This window comes from Ornithorhynchus anatinus, chromosome 17 (assembly GCF_004115215.2).
Source record: "Ornithorhynchus anatinus isolate Pmale09 chromosome 17, mOrnAna1.pri.v4, whole genome shotgun sequence".
NCBI classification, from domain to species: Eukaryota; Metazoa; Chordata; class Mammalia; order Monotremata; family Ornithorhynchidae; genus Ornithorhynchus; species Ornithorhynchus anatinus.
Genome location: NC_041744.1, coordinates 12,105,352 through 12,131,394, shown reverse-complemented (window position 1 = coordinate 12,131,394; position 26,043 = coordinate 12,105,352). Strand labels below are relative to the sequence as shown.

The window sequence follows — 26,043 nt, the reverse complement described above, 5'->3', positions numbered from 1 at the left end:
TATGGAAACAAAAACTGCAGAATACATATATGTTTATAATCAAAAGCTTTCTGACAATACAACCCTAATCCTTCCCTAGGTCATCGGGTACAGTGATAGTTTGGAGCACTTCCGTCTGAATTATTCTCTCTAGACTAAGTGTGGCTGGTGAAAGCAAATTATGCAAATGAAAATACCTTAGTTCACTGAGAAGGCTTGCCCCCCCCACCCCATTTGCCACAAGCCCAGGTGATGTTGCAGAAGAGTCGACTGCAGTACCTTGACAAAAATCAAAGTGACTACTGCTTTTACTAACACTCTTGCCCCTTCTGAGACCGAAAGCATCGGTTTTATCGTGGAGTTCTGCCAAATTTTTCAATTGTTTTTGTGAAGGTTAATGACTTTCGTAAGAAAAATATAAAAACTACTTGGATGCTTTTAGCCTCCTAAAACTCATGGGAACTATTCAATTAAAATATTAAATTAGGACACATCTTAAAAGCACTCAAACTCTCCAAAGATCTATTCAGAATGGAGACTATGCAATAAGTGCACATATTTCTGGATCAAAATGTTCCACTAATTTTATTTTAATTCTAAAAATTGCAAGTAGTTGATTTCAAAATTACTATAGCTTTCCAAAGGGTGGGACAGGCCACCTTACCCCAGACCTACTTTTCCATTTAGCCAATAGATACGGTATTGAGCAAAGTCGTCAAGAACCAAACAAAACATTAGCTACTAAAAAATGCAGGAATTTTAATGGGTTCCACAATCCTAGGGCAAACTACTCACAGGTTTATTTCAACATTCTCAGGACAATCCCATATTCCTTATCCAGAAATACGATTTAGTCGAAAGGCAAAAAGATCTGCACTTTCACCACAAGGTCAAAGCTCCTGTTTCTATTGTACTGTACTGGTTAGCAGTTCTTAATCAAATGCTATTTTAAGTAAAACACTTTAGGATATGGTAAAAAAAAAACCACATGCTTTAGTGTTTAGTTTGGGGCACACTGGTTTTATTTCTTACATTGGGTGGGATCTCCCTAAAATATTACCCTTATCCTCTCCAGTACCTCCCTCCTCCAGCCCCTTCTTCAATTCTCTCATCTTTCCCAACAGTATCTCCTTTCAAAATCTACCCACTCCATCTGCACCTTCAAACCCAACTGTTCACACTTATCAAAACACTTGCCTCCTCCCTTCCGCCCTCCTTGACCTTCCCCTTGACCTTCAACAATTCATTTTCCAATGACTTCTTTCCCACTGCTTTCAAAAGTACTCATGTAATCTCTACCTTAAAAAAACCCCAAAAAACCAAATTTCTTTTGACCCCTTGGCTTCCTCCTAACATTCCTCCGCAAACTCCTTGGGCAATTTGTCTACATCCACTAATTCCACTTCCTCTCCTCCAATTCTCTTAACACCCTCCAACCTGGCTTCTGTCCCCTTCCCTTCATGGACACTGCCCTCTTAAGTCACCAGTGATCTCCTTCATGCCAAATCCAACAACCGCCATGCCATCCTAATCCTCCTCGACTTCCCAGCTGCCTTCCACACTGTGGACCACCCTCTTCTCCTGGAAACATTATCTATCCTTGACTTCACTGACACTGCCCTCTCCTGGTTCTCCTCCTATCTCTCTGGCTGCACATTATAATAATAATGGTATTTATTAAGCCTTTACTACGCACCAAGCACTGTACTACACACTAGGATAGATGCAAGATGATCAGGCCGGATACCGTCCTTGTCCCATTTGGGGTTCCCAACCTAAGCAGGAGGGGTTAAGATTTAATTCTCATTTTACGGATGAGAAAACTGAGGCAAGAAAAGCTGAGGGACTTGCCCAAGGACCCACAGCAAGCAAGCAGAGGAGTTGGGATTAAAATCCAGGTCCTCCAACTCCTAGGCCCGTACTCTAGCCACTGGGCCATGCTCCTTCTCATATTGATTTACAATGACTGACAGTTCAGGGCAGTAGGCATTCAAATACTATTGACCGATGTAGTTCAGTTTTGTGCACACAGATGCTCAATCAATGAATTTATTGAGCACTTACTACGTACAGGACATTGTACTAAGTGTTTGGAAGAGTACAACACCACAGAGTTGGTAAATATGTTCTCTGCGACATGGACTAAGCATGCAGATTTAGAGGATCAATCTCTCTTGCCATATGACAACACTCCTCTTACCAGACTATCTACAAATAGTTGGATACTGGCACTAATATCCACTGTATCATAGAGTGACCTACCCCTAACCACTGAAACTACTTCTGGAGAATACAGAGATTGCACTACTTGAGCCCTGCTGGTACACAGAACCCTGTTTGTACACAAAACCCCGTTTACAGGCTCCAGGATTCACCCCACCTCTAGTCTTCCCCCTCTAGACTGTAAGCTTGTGGTGGGTAGGGAATTTGTCTACCGACTCTTTTTATTATACTCTCCCAAACACTTAGTACAATGCTCAGCACACAGAAAATGCCCAATAAATACCATAGATTGACTGATTGATTCTACTTGTCTTGACATTCACCTCTTTGCTTTTGACTTTGTTGCCGGTTGTTGTTTGCAAAATATTCTTACCATTGTCTTCATGTCTACCCCGCCTAAATTGTGAGCTCCCTTTGGGACAGGAGTTGTGTTTGAGCTGTAATGTTTGCATTTACCCCAGGGCTTAGTACACTTCTGGACACATAAGTGCTTAATTTTTTTTATGGTATTTATTAAGCATTTACTTTGTGTCAGGGATGGTACTTAGGTGCTAGGGCACTGTGTTAATATAATAATAATGACGATGATGGTATTTGTTAAGCGCTTACTATGCGCAAAGCACTGTTAAATACCATAATTAAGCCCCATCATAAACAATCAATGGGTTTCCTCTAAAACATTGTTTATAGGCAGTCATCAAGGCCCTGTGAGTCAAAGATGCCAAGACTAGGTCAAAGAAAATAACTCCAACATTAAAAGACACCTTGCAGTACAACCAGTGATGCATCAACAACCTCACAGTGGCTCATTTTTGACAAAAGAGATGATTCAAGAAACCCAACAGGGTTCACTCATGCAGCACTTGGGAGAATGCAACAGAAGAGACATTTCAAGTAGCCTTTTCACTTTTCTTCTTCCCTTCTTTTTCTCTTGCTCCCCTTATTCTAAACATAATTCTCATACAGGTCTGCATAATAGCCCCCACCCTTGATTTAATGTTACATAAACCGTGCCCCAAATGGGGCAACTGTGTGAGTAAATTCCATAGACTCTTATGCGGAACTGAAAAAGGACAAATGAAAACAAGGAGGCCAAAGGAAAAATTAAAGAGGCAGTAAAGCCGGTTTTAGATATGCTTGGAAAAAAGAGAAAAGAATCACTCTTTTAAAACAGCAGCTTCATGGGATGCATGAGACAAAGACAAAAAAAAAGTACCACACTCAAACAACATAGCACAATATTACCATAAACTTGCTACCACAACATTGACAAATTTTGTATGCCTCTAATTTATCTATTTATTTATATTAATGTCTGTCTCCCCCTCTAAAATCTCAACTCACAGTGGGCAGGAATGTATCTGTTTGTTGTTATGTTGTAATCTTCCAAGCACTTAGTACAGTGCTTTGCACAAAATAAGTGCTCAATAAATACAACTGAATGAATTTTCATGATGTGATCATGGCAGTCAGTCTTTTCAGGGGTACTAGCACCCAAAAGTAGACTTCACGGTCAGTAGTGTCACCTTCAAAAATGAAAGGAACTTCAAATATTTACCAATAACTCCAGAACCTCTATTGGAACCCATTACTTCCTTTACCCCTGATTCTTAGCATCTGCAATAAAACAATCGCACACACTAATACAAGTGAAGAGGTTTTTGAGATCTGCTTCGGGTACGGTTTCTTCGAGTTTGGCCAGATTGCCAGATTTCACCTGATTTCTACACCCCTGGTTTAATTAGGGTTTAACAACAACAACAAATTTAATTTAAAAACAATTAAATTTCTCTTAACACTTTCACTGCCATGCTGCTTTTAAGTCCATTTACAAATCCAACCTAATTCTGCCACACTTATCTTTAATGGATTAGGCACCTGTGTGGGAGGAATTTCCAATATTTCATTGTAGACACTGGAATGAGCAATCAATCAGTCAAGCACCGGTATTTACTAAGCAGCTTTTTTTTGGTATTTGTTATGTACTAAGCAGTTGGGAAAGTACAATACAACAGAGTTAGGAGACAGGATCCCTGCCCTCAAGAATATCAAACTCTAGTGGAGAAAGGCAAATGTCAAAAAAAAAATAAAATGAAATGCTTACAGTGAAGCAGCCATTTTAGACTGAGAATCTTTAAGGTTTAATCATTTTAAAGGTGTCACAAATGCTTTTTTTTTTTGCCTTGGGCATTTCCCTTTCCCTTCTCTATAAAGTCTAGAATTTCCTTAACCTACTGAAACCCGGGTCAGTTTTTGCTTATCTCTAGTGTAGCATAAACTCTTCTTACTCCATTATAAAGCCCTTACCTCCAAATCAAGACTTTGGTATAGTTAATCCCTCATCTGTAAAATGGGGAATCAAGACTGTGAGCCCCATGTGGGACAGGGACTGTGTCCAGCCTGATTATCTTGTGTCTACTCTAGCGCTTAGTACATAATTTTAATGTCTGTCACTCCCTCTAGACTGAAAGTTCACGGTGGGCAGGTAACATGTCTGCCAACTCTTTTGTATTCTTTCAAGCGCTCAGTATAGTGTTCTGCACATAGTAGGCACTCAATACATACCATTGGTGATGGTAAATGTAACAGATACCTTTTTTAATGGTATATGTTAAGTGCTTACTATGTGCCAGGCACTGTTCTAAGCGCTGGGTTAGATACAAGATAATCAGATTGGACCCAGTCCCTGTCCCACATGGGGCTCACAGTCCATCGGGGAGAGAGAAAAGGTCCATAATCCGCATTTTACAAAAGAGGCACTAACGGGCATGGGCCTGGGAGTGAGAGGACCTGGGTTCTAATCCAGGCTCTGTACTTCCCTGCTGTGTGGCCTTGGACAAGTCGCTTCACTTCTCTGTACCTTGGCTGCCTCATCTGCAAAATAGGGATTCAATGTCTCTTCTCCCTCCTACTTAAATGGAGAGTCCCAAATGGGACAGGGACTGTGTCCAGCCTGATTAACTTGTATCTATCCCAGTGCTTAGAAGAGTGCTTGACACATAGTAAGCACTTAATATAATAATAATCATTTAAAAAGTGTAGTGGTTTCCCAAGGTCACAGAGCCAGCAGGCAGGCTGCAGAGCTGGGAATGGTGTTCCAAGCCCGGGCTCTGTCCACTAAGCCTCACTGCTTTTCTGAATCCCCTGCGGACCAAAATTCCACAGGGCAAAATGGGCTTATGAACTCTGAGGGACCAAACACGAGAGAAGGACATTTCAGACAAAGCCTATCTACTGATTCAGTGGCAATAACCCCCTGAGTGCTACTATACATACTTGGAGAACAAACCGCAATTAAGGGGATTAATCCTTTCTAGCAAACGTGAAAAGAAATATTTCAGCAATTTTGCCTACGTAGTGACAAAGGGTTTACCCTGGATGGACTAACCATGCTATGTACTTTAAATTCTGTTTGGCATCTTTGGACCTCAGAGTCAAAACATTATATTCAAAGGAATCAATCGATTTTTTAAAATGGTATTTAAGCACTGCCTGTGTCAACCACTGAATTTACTGAGCAGTTGTGCAGACGATTGTACTTAGCACTTGGGATAGTACAATACAGTTAGCAGACCCGATCCCTACCCTCAAAAACCTTGCGGACTAACGGGAGACAGAAAGATAAATGAGAAAGCTCTTGAAAACAGGATAAAATAGCACGAGTGGTTTACATGATCTAAAGATACTCAGTAAATGACTGATCTATCACAGGGTCTCTAACTTCAAATCATGTATTCTGATCTAGTCACACTGCCTCCTTGGAGGTTTTTGGAGGCAGAACTGCATGCTCTTCAAGTTAATCTTGCAAAAGCAGCTTTCACAGAACTATCTAGAGGAGCACCTATCCAAAAAACAGAACACTGATCAATCATCTTGACATGTTTGGTGACAAAGTTTGACCAAAATCAACATTGCAGAAGGCAAGACATGCAAAGTGAAAATGTTCCTTCTCCACCAAAAGAGAGGGGTAAGGGTCTCAACCAATCTCAAGTTGTATTAATGGCCACCTTGCAACGCTACCATCTCCTGATGAAATAGGAGATTTAACAGGTTTGCCCGATACTGAATCAACAGTGTTGGAAAATAGCTAGTCACTTAACACTCCAAAGAAATGTTTCCTTATTACATGGCTTTACTGGAAAGCCACGGAGTCCAGGTAAATTGATAAACAAATGACTTTAAAGAGACAAGCAAATACCAGTAGTTAGGTAAATGCATAGCTGTCTACAGCAAACCAGGTCAGCCCAGGAAACAATTTTTTCTACAAACACGAGCAACACAAAAACTTTTTTGCCTCCAATCCCTGTATAAGCCAAAAAGATCAAGCTATATGGTCAATCAGTAACATTTTTTAAGGTATTTGTTAAGCGCTTACTCTCGAAACTGTAAGCCTCTTCTGGGCAGGGAACATGGCTACCAACTCTATTGTACTCTCCCAAGAGCTTAGTACAGTGCTCTGTACAGAATAAGCGCTCAATAAATACGACATGCGAGGGAATGTAGTCAGCGCTGGGATAGGTATGCAAGCTCATCAGGTTGGACACCATCCATGCCCTACATGTGGCCCAGAGAATTAATCCCCATTTTACAGATGAGGTAACAGAAGCACAGAAATGTGATGTGCCTTGACCAAAATCACAGAGAGGACAAGTGGCAGAGCTGGGATTAGAACCCAGGTCTTCCAGACTGTAAACTCACTGTGGGCAGGGAATGTGTCTATTATTATACTGTACTCTCCCAAGTACTTAGTACAGTGCTGTGCACACAGTAAGCATTCAATAAATACGACGGACTGACTGAAAAAGTCTAATGGAAAGCATTTTCACCGAAGCTCGAAATGCCTAGGCAGGAACACGATTCCTGAAACTTCACCAACAACGCGTTGGTAATAAACAAGTCCCCCTGATGGCAGGCAACTCGTGCTCAACTAGACCAGCAGGTTTCAGTCAGGACGCCAGAGCTCTTTTTACGGTAGACACATTTTCATAAGTATAAGACTGCTGCCTTCAATCTTCCCCGCACCCTTTACACTTTAGCCTTCACCATTTGAAGCCTCTAAAAAAAGAGCCCATGGAGATTAACCAAGCAAAGTCCAAATGATAATCAAGTTGAGAAAGGCAAGGAGAAAATGGCACTCATTTTACAGGCTAGAGGATATTAACCCAAACTGCTCTTTCTCAGCATGTAGTAATAGTTTATAGGGCTGGAAGTAAAACTATACCTGGCAGACATTCACCTCACACAGAAGTAGGGCAAAGGCTATTCCAGAATGCAAGAAGGGTGTGAGATTTGCAGGTCATCAGAAAGGTGATATCTTTTAAGAGACACTGGCTCTTCCTGAAAATAATCCAAGGTGAAGATGCTTGCCCCACCAGAACAAGACCTTTCAGGGAAAATTATCAAGACACTCAGCCAAGGACATGGAATCAATCAATAATATTTACTGAGCACGGCAATGTACTAAACACTTGGGAGAGTACAAGAGTTGGTAGACACAGTCCCTGTCCGTAAGAAGGTTACAGTCTAGAGGGGGAGACAGACATTAATATAAATAATTTATGATATTTTAATGTCTGTGTCCCCCTCTAGAATATAAGCTATTATCCTGTACTGTACCGCTGTACTGTACTCGTCAAAGTGCTTAGAACACTGCTCGGCACACGGTAAACGTTCAACAAATACCACTGATTGATAAATTAGAGAAGCGGCGTGGCTCAGTGGAAAGAGCATGGGCTTTGGAGTCAGAGATCATGGGTTCAAATCTTGGCTCTGCCACTTGTCAGCTGTGTGACTTTGGGCAAGTCACTTCACTTCTCTGTGCCTCAGTCTCCTCATCTGTAAAATGGGGATTAAGACTGTGAGCCCCACGTGGGACAACCTGATTCCCTTGTGTCTACCCCAGCGCTTAGAACAGTGCTCTGCACATAATAAGCGCTTAACAAATACCAACATTATTAAATTAGGGATCTGTATGTAAGTCCTCTAGATTGTAAGCTCATTGTGGGCAGGGACTGTGCTTGTTTATTGTTATACTGTACTCTCCCAAGGGCTTAGTACAATGCTCTGCACACAGTAAGCGCTCAATAAATACTCTGAATAAGTGCAGGGGTACTAAGAGTGGAAGGAGTATGAAGTGTCTAAAGGGTGCAGAGCCAAGTATAAAGGCAACATAGAAGGGAGAGAAAGTAGGGAAAATGAGGGTTTAGTTGGGGAAGGCCTCTTGGAAGAGATGTGACTCTGAAGGAGAAGGGAGCACAAGAAAGTAATATCAGTGCCTTCCACTAGCCAGAGGAAGGTTCAGAAATAGAGCACATAATCCCAAGCACTTAATACACTGCTCTTCACGGAGCAGGCACGCAATAAATACTGCTGATTGACTCCCATCTACTCTTCCTTTCTCCCAAAACTGATCCTCGATTTTTTAGTGGATAAGGGAGAGAGGATCAGCAAATAAAGTGCCTCCACTGAAAGTGTAAAGACCTCAACTGCATCTGACAAAAGTTTTCAAAAGAGCTACTTTGTGCTTTCTCTCCTCCCTCTCCACTTTCAGTCACGGGTGTGACTGCGGTCAATTCAGCAGAAATCTGTATATGACAATACCTCATATATTTGCATAGGATGCTACAAGAGTTCAGGTGATAGCTATGGAAAAACCACGGGATTGGGAGTCAGAAGACCTGGGTTCTAGTATCGGGCTCTACCACTGGTTCGCTGGGTGGCCTTGGGTAAGTCATTTAACCTCTCTGTGCTCCAGTGTTCTCATCTGTAAATGAGGATAAAACAGATTGAGAGACCCATGAGGGACAGGAATTGAAACCAATCTAATAATCTTGAATTAACCCCAGCGATTAATAAATGCCATAATAGTAATAATAACTTAAAGATAACTAACCTGCCCGAGGTAACGACACTGATCGGGAAGAATTTTGTTTTTTACACCGTAATGTAAATAAGTGAAGGAAAGGGAGATTATGTAGAAAACATTTTCAAGAAGATACGCGAGTGGAATATACATTACCAAGCAAAGAAAATCCCAGCTTCATGGTAAATTAAAGCCCCAAATAGGAGACACTGGTAGCTACTGTGTCCAACCCGATTTGCTTGTTTTCACCCCACTGCTTCGTACAGTAACCGGCACATAGTAAGTGCTTAAAACAAATACCATTATTATTATTTTTATTAGCTCTAGTCTCTGCCTATTGCCTTCTCTACACAAACTGGCTCTTGGAATGTCGCTCCTCCCAGATGAGGGAACATTTCCCTGGCGTTCTAGATGCCAAAAAGACAATCTAGTAATTAAAACACACCACCAAATTCAGCTGTTGACCGTCCAATTTCCGGCAGGTCGCAAGGCAGATCGAGTGTCTCCCTCCTGCACCGCTGGAAACATCTGTTCAAGTTCCCTTTTTTTAAATGACAGCAGCCTGCTGCCTTTGAGAAATCTGTCCAAATGAATGACATGAACCCAATAAATCCCAGGGGCAACTAAATCTTCAAGAATGGTTAGGAGCAACTTAGAAGCAGGAAGGCGCGGTGGATAGTACCCAGGCCTGGGAGGCAGAAGGTCATGGAGTCTAATCCTGGCTCGGCCACTTGCCTGCTATGTGACCTTGGGCAACTGACTTCGCTTCTCTGTGTCTCAGTTCCCTCATCTGTAAAATTCATTCATTCAAGTCATATTTATTGAGTGCTTACTATGTACAGAGCACTGTACTAGGCACCTGGGAAAGTACAGTATAGCAGTAGAGAGAGACAAATGGGATTAAGACTTTGAGCCCCACGTGGACCGGTTCTGAGTCCATCCTGATTAGCTTTTAACCACCCCGGCGCTTAGACCAGTGCCCGGCACATAGTAAGCACATAACAGATACCTTAATTAGGAATATTAGATGACTGTGGGAGCCCTAAGTCTCCGGAAAAACAGCAGGGTACCTGAGAGAAAACAAAGGTCGCGTGTGTAAATCAACTGGAGGTCACAGCTAACCCAGCGGGGGCTACCAGGCCAACTGGACTAGCTCAGCCAGAATTGCTCCACTAGCCAGCTGCACAACACAGTGACGTTTGTTGTGCTACACTGAAATACTGGGGTCAGGTGTCATTACTTGGCTCAGGAAGGACGGGGAGACCCCCCCCCCCAACCCAGGACACACACACCCTTGCAGTGAGGCTTCTCTGTGCCTCAGTTACCTCATCTGTAAAATGAGGATTAATTGTAAGCCTCACGTGGGACCACCTGATTACCCTGTATCTACCCCAGCACTTAGAACAGTGCTCTGCACATAGTAAGCGCTTAACAAATACCAACATTATTATTAACGCAATCCGCAATCCGTCTCAACTGTCGTGCCCACCAGACCCGAAGGCCAGCGGCCGGGGACAAAGCTTAGCCAGCAGTCACCGCTGCCAGGACCTCGTGTGGAGAGCCGACAGGTGAGATGGGAAGCAGCGTGGCTTGGTGGCAAAAGCCCGGGCTGGGGAGTCGCAAGGACGTGGGTTCTAATCCCAGCTCCGCCACTCGTCTGCTCTGTGACCTTGGGCAAGCCAATTCACTTCTCTGGGCCTCAGTGACCTCATCTAGAAAATGGGGATTAAGGCTGTGAGCCCCACCCTGATTACCTTGTAACTATTCCAGAGCTTGGAACAGTGGTTGGCAAATATTAAGTGCTTAACAAATACCACAATTATCATCCGGCGCTTAGAACGGTGCTTGGCACAGAGTAAGCGCTTAACAACTAACAATTATTATCCGGCACTTAGCACACAGCAAGCGCTTAACAAATACCATCATTATCATCCAGCGCTTATAACAGCGTTTGGCATACAGTATAGCGTTTAACAGATACCGTCATTATTTTCCAGTGCTTAGAACAGCGTTTGGTATATAGTATGGCGCTTAGGATATTGTCATTATTATCCAGCATTTAGAACGGCGTTTGGCATATTGGTACAGTGCTTAACAAATACCGTCATCATTATCCAGAGCTTAGAACAGCGTTTGGCATATAGTATAGCGCTTAACAAATACCATCCTTATTATCCAGAGCTTAGAACAGTGCTTGGCATATAGTATAGCCCTTAATAAATACTGTCATTAGTATCCAGTGCTTGGCATATAGAACAGCGCTTAAATACCGTCCTTATTACCCAGCGCTTAGAACAACGCTTGGCATAGAGCATAACCCTTAACCAATGCCATCCTTGTTATCCAGCGCTTGGCATCTAGTATAGCCCTTAACAAATCCCGTCCTTATCATCCAGCGCCTGGCATATAGTATAGCCCTTATATACCCTCCTTATCACCTAGCCTTTAGAACAGCAGCATACAGTATAGCCCTTAATGAATACCGTCCTTATTATCCAGCGCTTGGCATATAGTAGAGCCCTTAACAAATGCCGTCCTTATCACCCAGCGCTTGGCACCCGGTACAGCCCTTAACGTGGCCCGTCCTTATTCTCCAGCGCTTGGCATATAATAGAGCGCTGAAAGACCGTCCTTACTCTCCAGCGCTTGGCGGAGAGCAGGGCGCTTAAGAGATAACCGTCCTTATCACGGAGCGCTCAGCAGAGAGTAGAGCGGTTAGGAAGGGCCGTCCTGCTGGGGATGACGAGGAAGCCCCCGGGGGGGGGGGGTCGGTTGGTGGGGGGGGGTCGGCGGTTGTTGAGGAGCGGGGACGCCGGGCTTCCCGCGGCCCGACGGGGGCGAGTCCGTGCGGAGCGGCGTCCCGGGCCCCGGCGACGCCCCCTCGGCTCGCCCACCTACCCGCCTCCGGCTCCGGCTCCCGGCGGCGGCGGCGGCGGCGACTCCTCCTCCTCCACCTGACTGACTCTCACGGCCGCCGCGGCGCTCCGGCCAGCCGGAAGTGGCCTGACGTCACTTCCGGACCGCTCTCTTAGACACCGCCTTCGCGGGGGGGCGGGGGAGGAATGTGTCCTTCTCTTCTCTCGCGAGATCTGGGCTTGAGACCCCTCCCCCCTCCCCCGAGAGCCGCCCGGAAGTGGCCGCCGGAAGGCCCAAGGGACCGGTCCGCACGTTGCTCTCAGCACTGGGGCGAGGGAAGCCTCGGGTAAGAACCTCAAGTTTCCCCCCCCCCTCCATCCCCTTCAGGTGGGCGCCTTCTAATAAGCAGAAGCAGCTTGGAGAGGCAGCGGTCATGGGTTCAAATCCCGCCCCCGCCGCCTGTCAGCTGGGGGACTTGGGGGCCACTCACTTCCCGTCTCTGGGCCTCAGTGAGGTCATCTGTCAAATGGGGATGGAGACCGGGAGCCCCACGTGGGACCACCTGGTCAACCCGGTGTCCTCTCCAGCGCTCAGAACAGTAATAATAATAATGATGTTGGTATTTGTTAAGCGCTTACTATGTGCAGAGCACTGTTCTAAGCGCTGGGGTAAACACAGGGGAATCAGGTGGTCCCACGTGGGGCTCACAGTCTTCATCCCCATTTTACAGATGAGGGAACTGAGGCACAGAGAAGTTAAGTGACTTGCCCACAGTCACACAGCTGACAAGTGGCAGAGATGGGATTCGAACTCATGAGCCCTGACTCCAAAGCCCGTGCTCTTTCCACTGCGCCACGCTGCTTCCTAACAGTGCTCGGCACAGAGTAAGCGCTGAAATGCCACCATTATTATGAATAACGTTGCTATTTGTTAAGCGCTTACTAGGTGCCGAGCACTGTTCGAAGCGCTGGGGGAGACACAGGGTCATCAGGTTGTCCCCCGTGGGGCTCACTGTCTTCATCCCCATTTGACAGATGAGGGAACTGAGGCCCAGTGAAGTGACTTGCCCCCAGTCACACAGCTGACAAGTGGCAGAGCCGGGATTCAAACCCATGCCCTCTGACTCCCAAGCCCGGACTCTTGCCACTGAGCTACGCTGCTGATGGTGGCGTGTAGGAGGTGCCGGGCACTGCACTGAGCGCTGGCGGATCCAACCAAGTTAGGTTGGATACGGTTCCCGACCCACCTGGGGCTCACAGGCCTAATCCCCATTTTCCAGATGAGGGAACAGAGGCACGGAGAAGTGAAGTGACTTAATGTTGGTATTCGTTAAGCGCTTACTACGTGCAGAGCACTGTTCTAAGCGTTGGGGTAGATTCAGGGTCATCAGGTTGTCCCACATGAGGCTCCCAGTTAATCCCCATTTTACAGATGAGGGAACTGAGGCACAGAGAAGTTGAATGACTTGCCCACAGTCACACAGCTGACAGGTAGCAGAGCTGGGATTCGAACCCATGACCTCTGACTCCCAAGCCCGGGCTCTTTCCACTGAGCCACGCTGCTTCTCTAAGGTCTTGGATTTGCCCAAGGTCACATAGTGGATAGAGAGCGGAGTGGGATTGGAACCCAAGACCTCTGGCACCCAGGTCCTTGCTCTCGCCACTATACCATGCTGCATCCAGCATCCTTATTCAGCCCCCTCAATTAATAATGTTGGTATTTGTTAAGCGCTTACTATGTGCCAAGCCCTGTTCTAAGCGCTGGGGTAGATACAGGGTCATCAGGTTGTCCCACGTGAGATTTACAGTCTTAATCCCCATTTTACAATGAGGTAAGTGAGGCACCGAGAAGTCAATTGACTTGCCCAGAGTCACACAGCTGACAGGTGGCAGAGCCGAAATTAGAACCCATGACCTCTGACTCCTAAACCCTTGCGCTTTCCACTGAGCCACACTGCTTCTCTAATGCCTTCCTCATTCCCATCTTTTCTTCAGCTGGAACAGGTAGTGTCCCCAAACTCTATCAATCCCCTTTTCCCTGTCAGCTGGCTCCCCCTAATCCCCGCATCCTTCCCTCTTCTTCACCCTTTGCTTCCCATATCGTTCCATTCACTCGCTTTCACTGGTCGCCTCCCAATTTTCTGGGGAGGGCGGAGCCACAGCAACTCATTCATTCAATCATATTTATTGAGCACTTACTTTGTGCAGAGCACTGTACTGAGCCCTTGGAAAGTACAATTCGGCAACGGAGACGATTCCTACCCAACGGACTCACGGTCTAGAAGGGGGAAGACAGAGAACAAAACAAAGCAAGTGGCCAGGCATCAGTTGCATCATTGTAAATAAATAGAATTATAGAGATCTAGACATCATTAATAAAATATTTAGAATACTAAATATGTGCATTTATACTAAATATGTGCATTTATACACAAGTGCTGTGGGGCGGGGACGGGGATAGAGCAGAGGGAGGGAGTAGGGGTGATGGGGAGGGGAGGAGGAGCAGAGGAAAAGGGGGGCTCATTCTGGGAAGGCCTCCTGGAGGAGGTGTGCTTTCAGTAGGGCTTTGAAGGGGGGGGAAGTGTAGTTTGGTGGTATCAGGCACTGTACTAAGCCCTGGGGTAGATAAAATAATGGGGTTGGGGACAGTCCCTGTCCCACATGGAGTTCACAGTCTCACACTCCTTATTTTACAGGTGAGGGAACTGAAGCACAGAGAACTGAAGTGAGTTGCCCAAGGCCCCACAGCAGATAAGCAGTGGAACTGGGATTAGAACCCAGGTCCTCTGACTCCCCGGCCCATGTTCTTTCCACTAGGCCACGCTGTGTCTCTTGTCCGATTAAAGCAGAGTCCGGAACCGAGGAAGCAGGGGAGAGCCCAAGACTCCAGAATTCGCATCCAGTGTACCAGATCGGAACAGACCCTGTAGTGGCTTGCTGCTTCCTATCACCACACCAAGTAAGTGCCGGCCATCGGGACTCCCCTTTCCATCTAGGGATTTACTTTGGCGGGCATCAGTGCCCAGAGGCCCGGGTACTTGGCAGAAGGAAACTTCCTAGTAAGTGCATATCGAGTGCCAGCGATAAACTCTCCCGACTTAAAGAAAAGGTAATGGTCAAAGTGGTCCAATGCATAGGCCTCCTTTTAGTTGAATCCAAATAAGGTATTTCATCTGTAAGAGTGGACTGAATTTACGGGACAATGTCTTCATCCCAGCTCCACCCTCATGACCTGGGAAGCACCAAGTCACGGCTGTTGCAGGACCCGCTTACTGTGCACACGATCATTCTACAGGAAGGTGTCCATGGAATTAACTGCAGCTGTTTCAGCGTTGCCTGTCCCAGGGGTATGCTCTGTGGTTAACTCTGGCAGGGGGCTCGTTGACATTTGTTCAGCATGAGCTTGAACTGTAGAACAAAACTACGAGTTCTTAATCTTCAAGCTTAAGCAGCAGCCTCAGGAGAAAAAGATGACCTATTAGAGAAATAGGGTGACCCTGACCCTTGTATTCCTTGGAACTTTATGTTTCTGCCCTGGCCAGTGTGTAGACTGGCTCCATGTATCTAATAGGGCTGTATTTTAAAGGTAGATAACTAGCCCTGATTTTAAATCACCTCTCTAGAGGAAACTGAAAAGCTTGTACTGGAAAGATTGTCACTAGTTAAGAATTGCTACCGTGAGAAAGCATCCTACTTTGTTAGGTTTGTCAGTTGGGTTTAGTTTTTTGGTTTTGATTGGTTTTTTTTTTAAAGGAAAAGGCTATCTAGCTCCCATGATCATTGTAGTTATAGACTGATACATTGTAAGCTAGACTGTAAACTCACTGCAGGCAGGGAACGTTCCTATTAACTCTAATATTGTTCTGTCCCAAGTGCTTAGTGCTCTGTGTGCTGTAAACACTCAAATATGATTGATTGAGGGTCAATAGAAGTTCTTGCAGATCAGTTCTGCTTGACCAAGAGTTCAGGCAGGATTGTACCCTCAAAATAGAATTGATTGTAGTTGTTTGCTGCCTGTTTTCCATGTTTTAGTAGTCCAAATGCTTCAACTGATTTCCTACAGTAAGTAAGTCTTGTTTAACCAGATTTCATCAGTTTGCTTTCTGGACCTGGAGTTGGTGCAGTAAATGGCAGCAGGACACCTACAGAGAGCCAGAACAGGCCTCACAGAAGCAAGACTCCAAAACCAAGCCAGTGTTAGGATTGTAATTGGGCCAGCTTCATAATCTGCATTGCAGAGGTCCATGACTGTGCAAGAGGGCTGTAACTTGGTAAAGGCAAATAACTGGGCTCGGGTGGGTTTGTGCCTATTTAGAAGAGGGCCAAAGACTGTTAGAAAGGCTGTTCTGAAGGAGTATCCCAGGAAGGTGGGGCTAGAAGGCAGCCAGGCTTTGCAGTATATTGAACAAGTTGCTGCTAAGCAGTTAGGATTCTTTTCCTAATAGTTAAGTGGGAATGGGTTTTTCTAGGTGTGATAATCTGTCACCAGGTAGGAAAATAGCTTATGGGTACTCTATAGGTAAATGCTTAATTGTAGCAAACCCTCTTTCAACCCAGAGTAGATCCTCTGTAGTTCTTCCCTCTTTTCTCCCTGGCTCTAGAGTAGTCATCGCATTAGGATTTAACATTATTGGAAGTATACCAGGACGAAGCAGCCTGGCCTCGTGGATAGAGCTCGGACCTGGGAGTCGGTAGGACCTGGGTTCTAAACCTGGCTCCTCCACTTGCCTGCTATGTGACCTTGGGCCGGTCAGTTAACTTCTCGGTGCCAGTTACTTCATCTGTAAAGCGGGGATTAAGACTGTGAGTCAAACTCGGTTTGCTTGTATCCACCGCACCCTTAGTACAGTGGCTGGCATGTAGTAAGCACTTAATGCCACAATTATTATTACTATTATTATTACACTTCTGTAATTTTAATAAGCAGTCTCGGGGAGGGGTGAGATCTTCATGCCACCGGGAATGCAGCATAGCGAGGTTGTGTTTCCAGGCAAGAGAGGATTTCTGAAACTGATCTTCCCCCTCCCTCCAGAGCCTAAACCAGAGCTTTCCCAGGAACACGTTGTGTTTGTCCACAGTAAATAGATAAGAAACCCAGCCTCTGTCAGGATATTATCATTCTCCATCTAGTATCCGATGGTCTTGATAAAATCTGTCCAAGTAGTCATTTAGAGAAGCTTCCTATTCCTTATAAACAACTCAGATGTGATGGAGCCAGTGTGCCGTAGAATAGCTTTGTTCCACTACTACCCTCCAGCACCAAGTCTGAACCCTCCCTTTACTGTACTTGCCACCCCTGAGCTACTATGTTCTCCCATTAATGGATATTATAATAGTAATTATGGTATTTAAGTGCTTACTATGTGCCAGGCCCTGTAGTATGCGCTGGGGTGGATACAAGCAAATGGGGTTGGACGCAGTCCCTGTCCCACATGGGGTTCACATTCTCAGTCCCCATTTTACAGATGGGGGAACTGAGGCACAGAGAAAGGAAGGCCCTGGCCCAGAGTCAGAGAGTAGACAAGTGGCAGAGCCAGGATTAGAACTCATGACCCTGTGGTTCCTAGGCTCGTGATCTATACTATGCCATGCTGCTTCCACAGGGCTAGTTCTATGGCTGTACTAGGATTTGATTGTGGTAGTTTAGAAAGGCTTACTGGGGCCTTTGTTTGACACACATTGGCTTTGCCGGATAAGCGATCAGTAATATGTGTGTGTTTGTCTCTCTCTCTCTCCAAGATGCTGTCCAAGTCGGTGATCATGGATTACTTTGCCCAGCCAGGATCGCTCAGCCTGGTGGCTGGGGTTGCCTGTGGCATGTGCTTGGGCTGGGGCCTCCGAGTTTGCTTGGGGACCAAACCCCCGAGCCCTGCCAACAAGATAAGCCCAGAGACCACGACCGAAGCAAACATCATGGGGGAGAGCGGGGAATTTAAGATGATCCTCGTGGTCCGCAACGACCTGAAGATGGGAAAGGGGAAGGCGGCCGCCCAGTGCGCTCACGCGGCCGTCTCCGCCTACAAGCAGCTCCAGAGGAGAAACCCGGGGTTGCTCAAAGAGTGGGAATATTGCGGCCAGCCTAAAGTGGTAGTCAAGGCTCCGGACGAGGAGACGCTGGCTGAACTATTAACTCACGCCAAATTGCTGGGGCTGACTGTGAGTTTAATCCAGGATGCCGGCCGTACTCAAATAGAAGCGGGATCCAAGACTGTCCTGGGAATCGGCCCGGGTCCCGCAGACTTGATCGACAAAGTAACTGGTCACTTAAAGCTTTACTGAGCTGGATTTTTGACGGTGGTGACAACTCATGGAGGGATGGGGGAGGGTGGGTCCCACCTGTAATATTCTAACAATAAAAGCCAAACTGCCTCTTTTTCTTACCCAAACGATTCTCAATGATATTTATCGAATGGGTCGTTTTCAGGGCTCAGATTAAAGCTCACTGCTATTTTCAGGTCATCAGGTTAGCACCTGGGAGGAAGGTTTCTCTGCCAAAAGCAAAAGAGTAGATTTAAAAGCAATTGGTCATGTCAGAGTCAAAACCGACCGGATTTAAGAGCTATCCAATCTGTCCTGGGAAGCAGGGAAAGCAACAAATTGGTCCTCTGACCTTGAGATTTTTGCACTGACTAAGCATCACATCAGTACACATTGCTTTTCCTCTAGCCCCTACCAGGCTGGATGTGGACAAAACCCAGAGAAGCCGAAGCTTTTAAACACTGAGTTTTACGAACAAGGATTTGAAACATTAAAGCAACTGCACTGTGAATGATGCCACAGAAGCAACATCAACTGTCTCTAGCTGTTTGTGCAATACTTAAGTGTGATGCAACATCATGTAATGAAGTTGGGAGTCCAGCTCCTGTCTTTCCAGAAACCTACAAGGTGGAGGGAGGCCCTAGACTAAGCGACTGAAATACAGTCAAGTGAAATTCCGTGGCTTGTGTGTTAGGAGGGTTGGAAGTATATCAGGAAAGTATTCATGTGAGTGCATTCCTTATGGAAAGCCTTTTTGCAAGTCACTCATTTGCCATGTAATGAAGAGGGCACCCATTTCTAAATCAGATGCCCACCCAGTTATAATAGAGTGGGCCCTGAGCAGTATGAAAATGTCACCAAATAGGTCACGTCCTCATGAAGCATCAGTCTAGTGGAAAGAGTGTGGGCGTGGGCACCAGAAGGACCTGGGTTCTAATGCCTAGCACATAGAAAGCACTTAAATACCACAATTAATCTTGGACAAGTCATTCAACTTCTGTGCTTCTGTTCCCTTATCTGCAAAGTGGAAGTGATAATGATATGTTAATAAGTGCTTACAAACACTGCAACTGTGTGAGTTAAGTCTCTTTCCCATTTCGGCTGAAGAGACGGATGTAGCCTCAAGTGGTAGTAGCATATTTTCTGGCCCCTGAGTTTAGCACTGCTCCGATACCCATCCTATAGCAAGAGTTCAAACTCCATAAAGTTGCAGAAAGGGATACTGTCCTTTAGGCAGAATTCAAAGCAGCTACGTCAATGCTGCCAATACTGTTCAGAAAGCCCGTAATTAGCAAGAACATTGAGCAGTCATAACTTTTTTTTTTTAATGGTATTTGTTAAGCACTTAGTGTCAAACACTCTTAAGAGCTGGGGTAGGTACAACTTCATCAGAGTACCTGTCCCACAAAGGGCTCACAGTAAGGAGGAAGGAGAACAGGCACAGAAAAGTCAAGTAACTTGCCCAATCTCACACTAATCAACTGGCAGAACTGGGATTAGAACCCAGGTCCTCTGGACTCCCAGGTTTGTGCTCTTTTCACTAGGCCATACCATTCCTCATCTCTATGGCTACGTTTAATATCTGGTCAGAGACATTAGAAGAACGGTGACCACCAATCACTGGCTTTGGAAACCTCTGCTGCTGGGCCAAGGTCTCCCAGCATATACTTAACATGAATAGCCAGGAATAAGTTTCTACTGTGGCTTCAAGTCTATTTTTTTTCCATTTGGAAGAGTTAGTGACCTAAAGAGAACGGGCGACTTCTTTGCTGACTTACCTCACCTGTAGCTAGCTGGTCTTTGAAGGAAATGGAGGCCAGAGGGAAGTTCAGATGATGAGGGTTTACCCCAAGTTCAACCTTCCTTCTACACCTCTGCTAGACCACACCAATTCCTAGCTGAAGCTATGCTAGATGCTACAAAACGTGCCTCCGTTCACCTCTTGGCCAGCTTTTGAGTCTGCTGGTGAGTCAATATCAGCAAGGATGAACTGGATTTGAGACCAAAATAACTGCTTTGCTGACAATGTAACCATCTTAAATCTTCAGCCGATAGCAAGCTGTGAGCTCTGTTGCCTAGAATGGAACCATTCCTTGAGTACTCATGTTGGCACTCCTAACGTTATCTTATGTTTCTGTTTAGGGTGCTCTACCCCAGGCCTCCAGGAACCCACTATCATTAATTATTTCTGGTTCAAACACCATCTGGTTTCAGGCCAGAAAAAAAAAATACCTTTAAGGTCCCTTGCTTTGAAATGCTAATATAAAAGGGAGTTGAATCCAAAGCACTGGCATAGTCTACTCTCCTACAATCACCCAAGTACAGAATTTTTGCCCTTGGCATTATTGCTTAAATGCATTATGGTCTGTATCCTTTCCTTTAAGAGCTAAGAATGAACAAGGTTTTCAATCAATGCTATGTGCAGAACACTATTCTAAGCATGTGGGAGAGTACAACATAACCAGCAGGCAAGTTTAAAAAGGTTCAAATGGAGAACGCTGTTCGAGTCAAACATTTAAGTCATTTTTATTTGAAGCTAATATATTAAGGCAACTTAACATACCTACACATGATTTATCAAATTAACTGAAACACTTGGATACAAACCTAAAGAATCACTCAGTGAAGATTCTGTAAATGACTGAAATAGTCAACTGCCGCAGTGCTTTGTTCTTTAAATTGTACAGTACCTTGAGTTACAGGAAAATACGATGCAAATGCTGAATCCTGTATTCCATCTCCCACTCCCCAACCCTAACGCCAATCTTAATCTTCATCACTGCCTCAATTCCTAACCAAACAACTCCATTTTTTTTTTGGTCTGGCTTGTGTTAAGTTTGGAAGATACATAAAACTATACCACTATACAGGATGTCCACAGTCCAGTGATTTATTTTAAATTTGAGTAATTTCAAATTGCACAAAACTGAACAGCCGTATTTTGTTTGAATTCTCTCTTCTGTACACTCAGTGATCTAAAACACCACAATATCCAACATACACAAACCTTAGGGAAGGGTTAGTAAATACACACAGATTGGAATCATGGTGCACTTTGTTCCTCAATGGAATGGTCCCACAAAAAAAAAAAAAAAAAGCACAGGATACAGCACAACAAAAGGGCATCTGTTACATATGGAGTGAGCAAAACACACTAGCATTTTCTATATGCATAACTGGAAAACCTGCATAGGTTAGGGGAACTTTTGCTCATTTAAAAAAAAAAAAAGATCAGGCAAGGTTGTCTGTATGCATTTTAAAATAATCACCTGAAGAGCTATGCAATCCAACCAGTGTAAGATAAGCCCATTAGTGTTGTCTGTTGGCATTGGCAGTCTTGCGTGGTCATATACCAATATTTTTGCTTAGCTTTTCTTCGAATATACAATGAGACTTAAATGCATTTAGACGGTACGTATTGTAAGCTGCTCACATACACTGAATTTAAGAGATTCAATATTAGAGTTTTAACACTACAGAGTGCAAATCGGGGTCTTCACAACAGACTGTTTGAATGTTAAGAAGCAGTTCTGCAAAGGAGGGAGGGGGAGAGGAAGAGAGCCCACGTGAACATTTCGACTATTCCCCTTTTGAAAACTCTTAGGATGACATGGAATGTGAAATAGAGGTTTAAACAAAGGTGATCCAAGTTTGTGCTAGAAAAAAAAAATAGTCCTTCATGAAACAAAGGTTACAAGAACATGAAGCAAAACTCTGTTGCTTTTTTTTTTTCCCCCTGTAATGAACTGAAAAGCAGGTAGGGACGGTGGAGTTTCCATAATAAAATAGCCAGCTTGCAGTCAGCTTTCCACATTACATGCTGTATCCGAAACCAGGCTGTGGCTGTCCATAGGGAGGGGCGGTGTAGCCATAGCCAAAAGGTGCTTGTGGAGGAACAGCAACACTGGGTCCTGCTGTCAACATCAACTGCGGCTGGCCTAGAGTAAGCCAGGGGAGGGAGGAGAGAAGCGGAGACGAGATTAGGCATCGACAAGACGTCTGCTTTGAGAAGAAGTTGGAAAATCCTCATCGTTTGGGGGTATCAGGAATTTGGGGGTTCCTGAATTCAAGCCAGACCCTTACCAGCCAATTGGATTTAGTGAGCACTGGCGGTGCACAGACACTGTACTAAGCGCTTGGGAGAGTACCATGGAGACAGTGTGGCAGACACATTCACTGCCCACCGAGCTTGCACTCTAGAGCTTAGACATAAAAGTCAGGTTGTGAATCCTTTGAACTGTTTCTAGCCAAGGAAAATAGTTTGCATCATTCTACAAAGAATGTGGCAAAGAGGTGATGGAAGTGCCAGACTTCTCAAGGGTGATATTTTGAAATATGAGATATGCTAATTCCACTGGGAGGATGATACCTGGTGTTCATAGATACCACTGCCCAAACATAAACAAAAAAACCAACCCCCCACAAAAAATTTTAAAAAACCTCCCCTACCCCTCTCCTCCCCACCCAAACTATATGTACACACACACAAAAAAATTTGCCCCTGAAGACAAATTATTTCCTATGGCATTACATACCAGCAACCTAAAGTCTGGAGGAATGATTTGTAACAGTAAAGGTGAATGCCAGTAGAACATTACTACAAGATGCTCCCAATATATCTATTAAGCGCTTGGGAGAGTACAGCAGAGTTGCTAGGCACGTTCCGTGTCCACAAGTAGCTTAGAATATACTACTATCCGGGCTTAAAATTACATCATTGTAGAAAGATTTTACCCGGGGAATAACCTAAATCAATAAACCTAGCAGGTGAAAGGCACAACAGTTTAGCTGCTCAAGGAGATACCTGTTTTTGTTTACCAAAGTATTCAAATTGGGATGTTCATCCCTCAGATGGTTGGTGCCAAGTATAAAAAGCAGCTCATAACTACTATCAAATCAACTCAAATTTCAGCTTCATATGAACGGTTAGGATTTTAGGAGTTAAGCTATAAACTTCCCCAGCCAGATGGTACTCGTCTGGTCACCTAAAGATTCTAGAAAAAGTTCACAGGTAACATTGCTTAACTTTTTGTTTGGTACACTTGGGCTCTGTTAGTAACCTCACCTGCGAATTCTCTCCCAGCACTTAGTACAGTATTTTGCAAACTAAGCACTTAAATGCTACTGCTAATATTATTCAAAGCTGAATTCCTCTGGTAGATTGGCTGATAGCTGTAATGGGATTAGGCCCCACGCTTTGAGATTAACAAGAAATATTACCATATACAATAGGCTGGGTCTCAGTAGCTTGCTCCTCTTCTTTTCTCAGAGACTCAGAGGCATCCAGTTTATCCACCTGGCGGGGGAAGAAATACTGCAGTTTTAAAACGTCTAAAACCTCGTACACCTATTTTTCTGGCAGAAAGTGGAAAAGCCTTAGTTTGTTAAATACTGTCAAACAAAAACGGACTAGTAAGAACACATTCTCAGACCTCTGCAAAGTCAATTGGTGATGGTCATATACTTCAGTCAGGGTTGTTTTCAGCATGGTTATAAACCCTCTGAGGAGAGATTTATAACTGCCACAGAAGCTCACGCCAGGCTAAAACTGGGCATGCTAGGACAGCTGGAGGGAAGGAGAAAAAGGAGAGGGAGTCACTGATCAACTGATATTCCTTTAGCTGGTGGGAGGAGAGGAGGTGGGGACGAACAAGGATGCTGATAAATCAGATCTTTGGTGTTGCACCCTCAGAATTAAGTTTGCTAATTTGGCAAATTCAATAGTCATTGGGCAGATGTGAGTTTTCCATCAGTGGGCAGCTCGGCTGACAGACCAGAGTCCTCATTTGTGTTTTCAAGCCCAAAGAAGCATATTTTAAGTTCTGTTTTAAACACCTGGCTGTGCTTGATAATGCAATGCAGTCCTTATTCAGCATGGTAACGATGAACAGATTCTGCCCAAAGCTATCGGGTATGCCAAATGTGCTTTACGAAAGAGAGGAAGGTACAGGAACGAACACTAGCTACTCTAATATGGAAGCAATAAGTGTGGGGAAGTAGAGACTACTCAGTTTTGAGGATTTTTCTATGTTAGGGTTGATCTCAAACAACTTTTCTTTTAGAGCCTAGCAGTGCCTGCTAAACCCCTTCCGTGGTATGAATTTATTTCTTTTCATCTTAGGAACTTAGACCAGTCTTTCAATCCTGGTGTTGTAGAAAAAACGCTCTAAGGTTGTTAATCTTGGCAGGGGTGGTAGGGGAAAAGGGGGAGGAAGGAAGGGGGGGGAGGAGTAACAGGCAATAACAAAAAAATAAATAAATACCCCAAAAACTAGCTGAAATACTGCCAAGACATGATAAGTTGCTGAAAAAGGTGGGAGTCGCTAAAAGCTAGCCTCAGACTTCGTGATGGAGATAATTAGCCTTTCATCCTTCAAAGCAAAGAAAACTCAGCCGGTGGCTAGATAGACCCAGCGCCTGACTCCACAATGCTTGATTTCCTAAAGTTCATAACCAATAATCTTGTATTACCTTAAACTACAAACCATTTTATCAGCTTAACTGAAGGATCAGATAACCCAAAGACTCTTAAACTTGGTCAGAAGGTTCTCATGCCCATCTGAAGGTGTTTCACCGAGAAAGAAAAATGTTCTCAGGAAGCAGGGGACTCGCTCTTGTTACCTAGAACCTGCGTGTCCCAATTACCCTAAAAACCAAGGCAATTAGTGTATTTAAGGGTTGCTAAAAGAGCCACAAAGTTTTCCATTTCCACCACCTACACTGGAGTGAGCCAAAGCAGAAGTACAGCAATAAGACAATTCTATCCCCACCTGCCCATTCACTCAATCCGGTCACATGGAATATTTTACACAGCAACTTATCCATTAGTGGTCAGTCATATCACCAGAGAGATTTAGATTCCAGGTCAGACCCCTAAATTGATATTCAGGTGAAATATCCAGCAAATAGTTCCTACCAAAGGGATAATGGAAGACTAAGAGAGTAGGGAACGTCAAAATACCTAAGCATAGACAGACAAGCTTGGCAAGGGAAAGAGGAATATTGATAGGGTAGCATCATCAGCTAAGCCAAAAAAAGTTGAGGTTTTCCATACGTTGGGACAGCCTCTGGTACAGAATGTGTTTTAAAATATCCAATTTCTTTACACTGACCCAGTTTCGATTGCTCCGACAGCAACAAAAGGAAAAAGCAGAGCACGTTTAGTTTAGTGTTTCGACACAAGCTTTTGTTAAAGAGCTGTAACAAAAGTTTCTGATCCTTGAATAAAATCTACAAGTCAACTTGTCACTGGGTTCAGTTCCAACCTTGCTATTTGAAAAAAGTTTAAAAGGCTTTTCCACAAAGACTGCAAAAAGCTGCAGAGGCAAAGTTACCATGCAGTCAGTTATTTCGGTGTATGTGTGCATGAAAAAGAGGCAAAAGTACTGAAGCGAGAGTGAGATCTGAAGATGACTACTGCCAAACAGGCTCCCAAGAAAACACACACAGCCCACAGCAATGCTTTCGAGTTTAAGAAGTAGTGTGATGTAATCGCAATGACTGTTGTACATGCTCGGTTTAAACAATGCATACACTGCAGTTCAATTACCTGGTTTTCACACACACGCTTTCTTACTGCCTTGCTTACTAGCTGCTGAAGGGCCTCACACACAATGTGTTTTACTCAGGTTATCGCTACGTTCCAGTGGTGACTCCATTTTGGTTCAACGCGCCAGAGGCACGGTTCTCCTAATTCTTTCCAAATTTGAGCCCTCTGAACCCCGATTTTCGAGTTAACGTAGAGTATCCCAGTCCCGTCCGGTGAAGGGATCGAGAGCCAGAAACGACAGACTCGATTTGACCTTCCCTGCAGACAAGCCGACTGGTAGTGAATCGGGTCGAGCTGAGGGGAGGTTTCAGAGGTGT

The 26,043-nt window shown here is 44.7% G+C and overlaps 3 protein-coding genes across 7 annotated transcripts in view; 1 reads left to right on the top strand and 2 right to left on the bottom strand.

Moving 5' to 3' along the window:
* The window catches only part of VMP1 (vacuole membrane protein 1), a 107,330-nt gene extending 95,269 nt beyond the window's left edge, over positions 1-12,061 (bottom strand). The window contains exon 1 of one of the 3 annotated variants that reach the window (XM_029081811.2): positions 11,963-12,061. The gene's annotated coding sequence lies outside the window, so the exon portion shown is untranslated. Of the gene's footprint in view, positions 1-9,509; positions 9,535-10,073; positions 10,107-11,962 lie in introns of those variants that run through there. The other 2 variants (XM_029081812.2, XM_039914405.1) reach the window with 2 other exon arrangements.
* A 108-nt stretch (positions 12,062-12,169) lies between these two features.
* PTRH2 (peptidyl-tRNA hydrolase 2) lies at positions 12,170-18,315 on the top strand. 2 transcript variants are annotated; one of them, XM_029081814.2, is made up of 4 exons: positions 12,178-12,266; positions 14,616-14,644; positions 14,737-14,878; positions 17,659-18,315. In XM_029081814.2, the coding sequence occupies exon 4, from the start codon at positions 17,659-17,661 to the stop codon at positions 18,196-18,198; it is 540 nt and encodes a 179-aa protein (XP_028937647.1). In that variant the 5' UTR covers positions 12,178-12,266; positions 14,616-14,644; positions 14,737-14,878; the 3' UTR covers positions 18,199-18,315. The 2 variants fall into 2 exon arrangements, with proteins under 2 accessions (XP_028937646.1, XP_028937647.1); XM_029081813.2 differs by lacking the exon at positions 14,616-14,644 and having other exon boundaries at positions 12,170-12,266.
* A 2,363-nt stretch (positions 18,316-20,678) lies between these two features.
* The window catches only part of CLTC (clathrin heavy chain), a 70,885-nt gene continuing 65,520 nt past the window's right edge, over positions 20,679-26,043 (bottom strand). For both annotated transcript variants that reach the window (XM_029082747.2, XM_029082748.2), the window contains 2 exons: positions 23,398-23,473; positions 20,679-22,115 (listed from right to left, as the gene is read on the bottom strand). In XM_029082747.2, the coding sequence (XP_028938580.1) occupies positions 21,991-22,115; positions 23,398-23,473 (201 nt within the window). In that variant the 3' untranslated portion in view covers positions 20,679-21,990. The remainder of the gene's footprint in view (positions 22,116-23,397; positions 23,474-26,043) is intronic.

Coding starts and splice junctions, on each gene's coding strand:
- PTRH2 (XM_029081813.2), top strand. CDS start 17,659: ATGCTGTCCAAGTCGGTGATCATGGATTACTTTGCCCAGCCAGGATCG.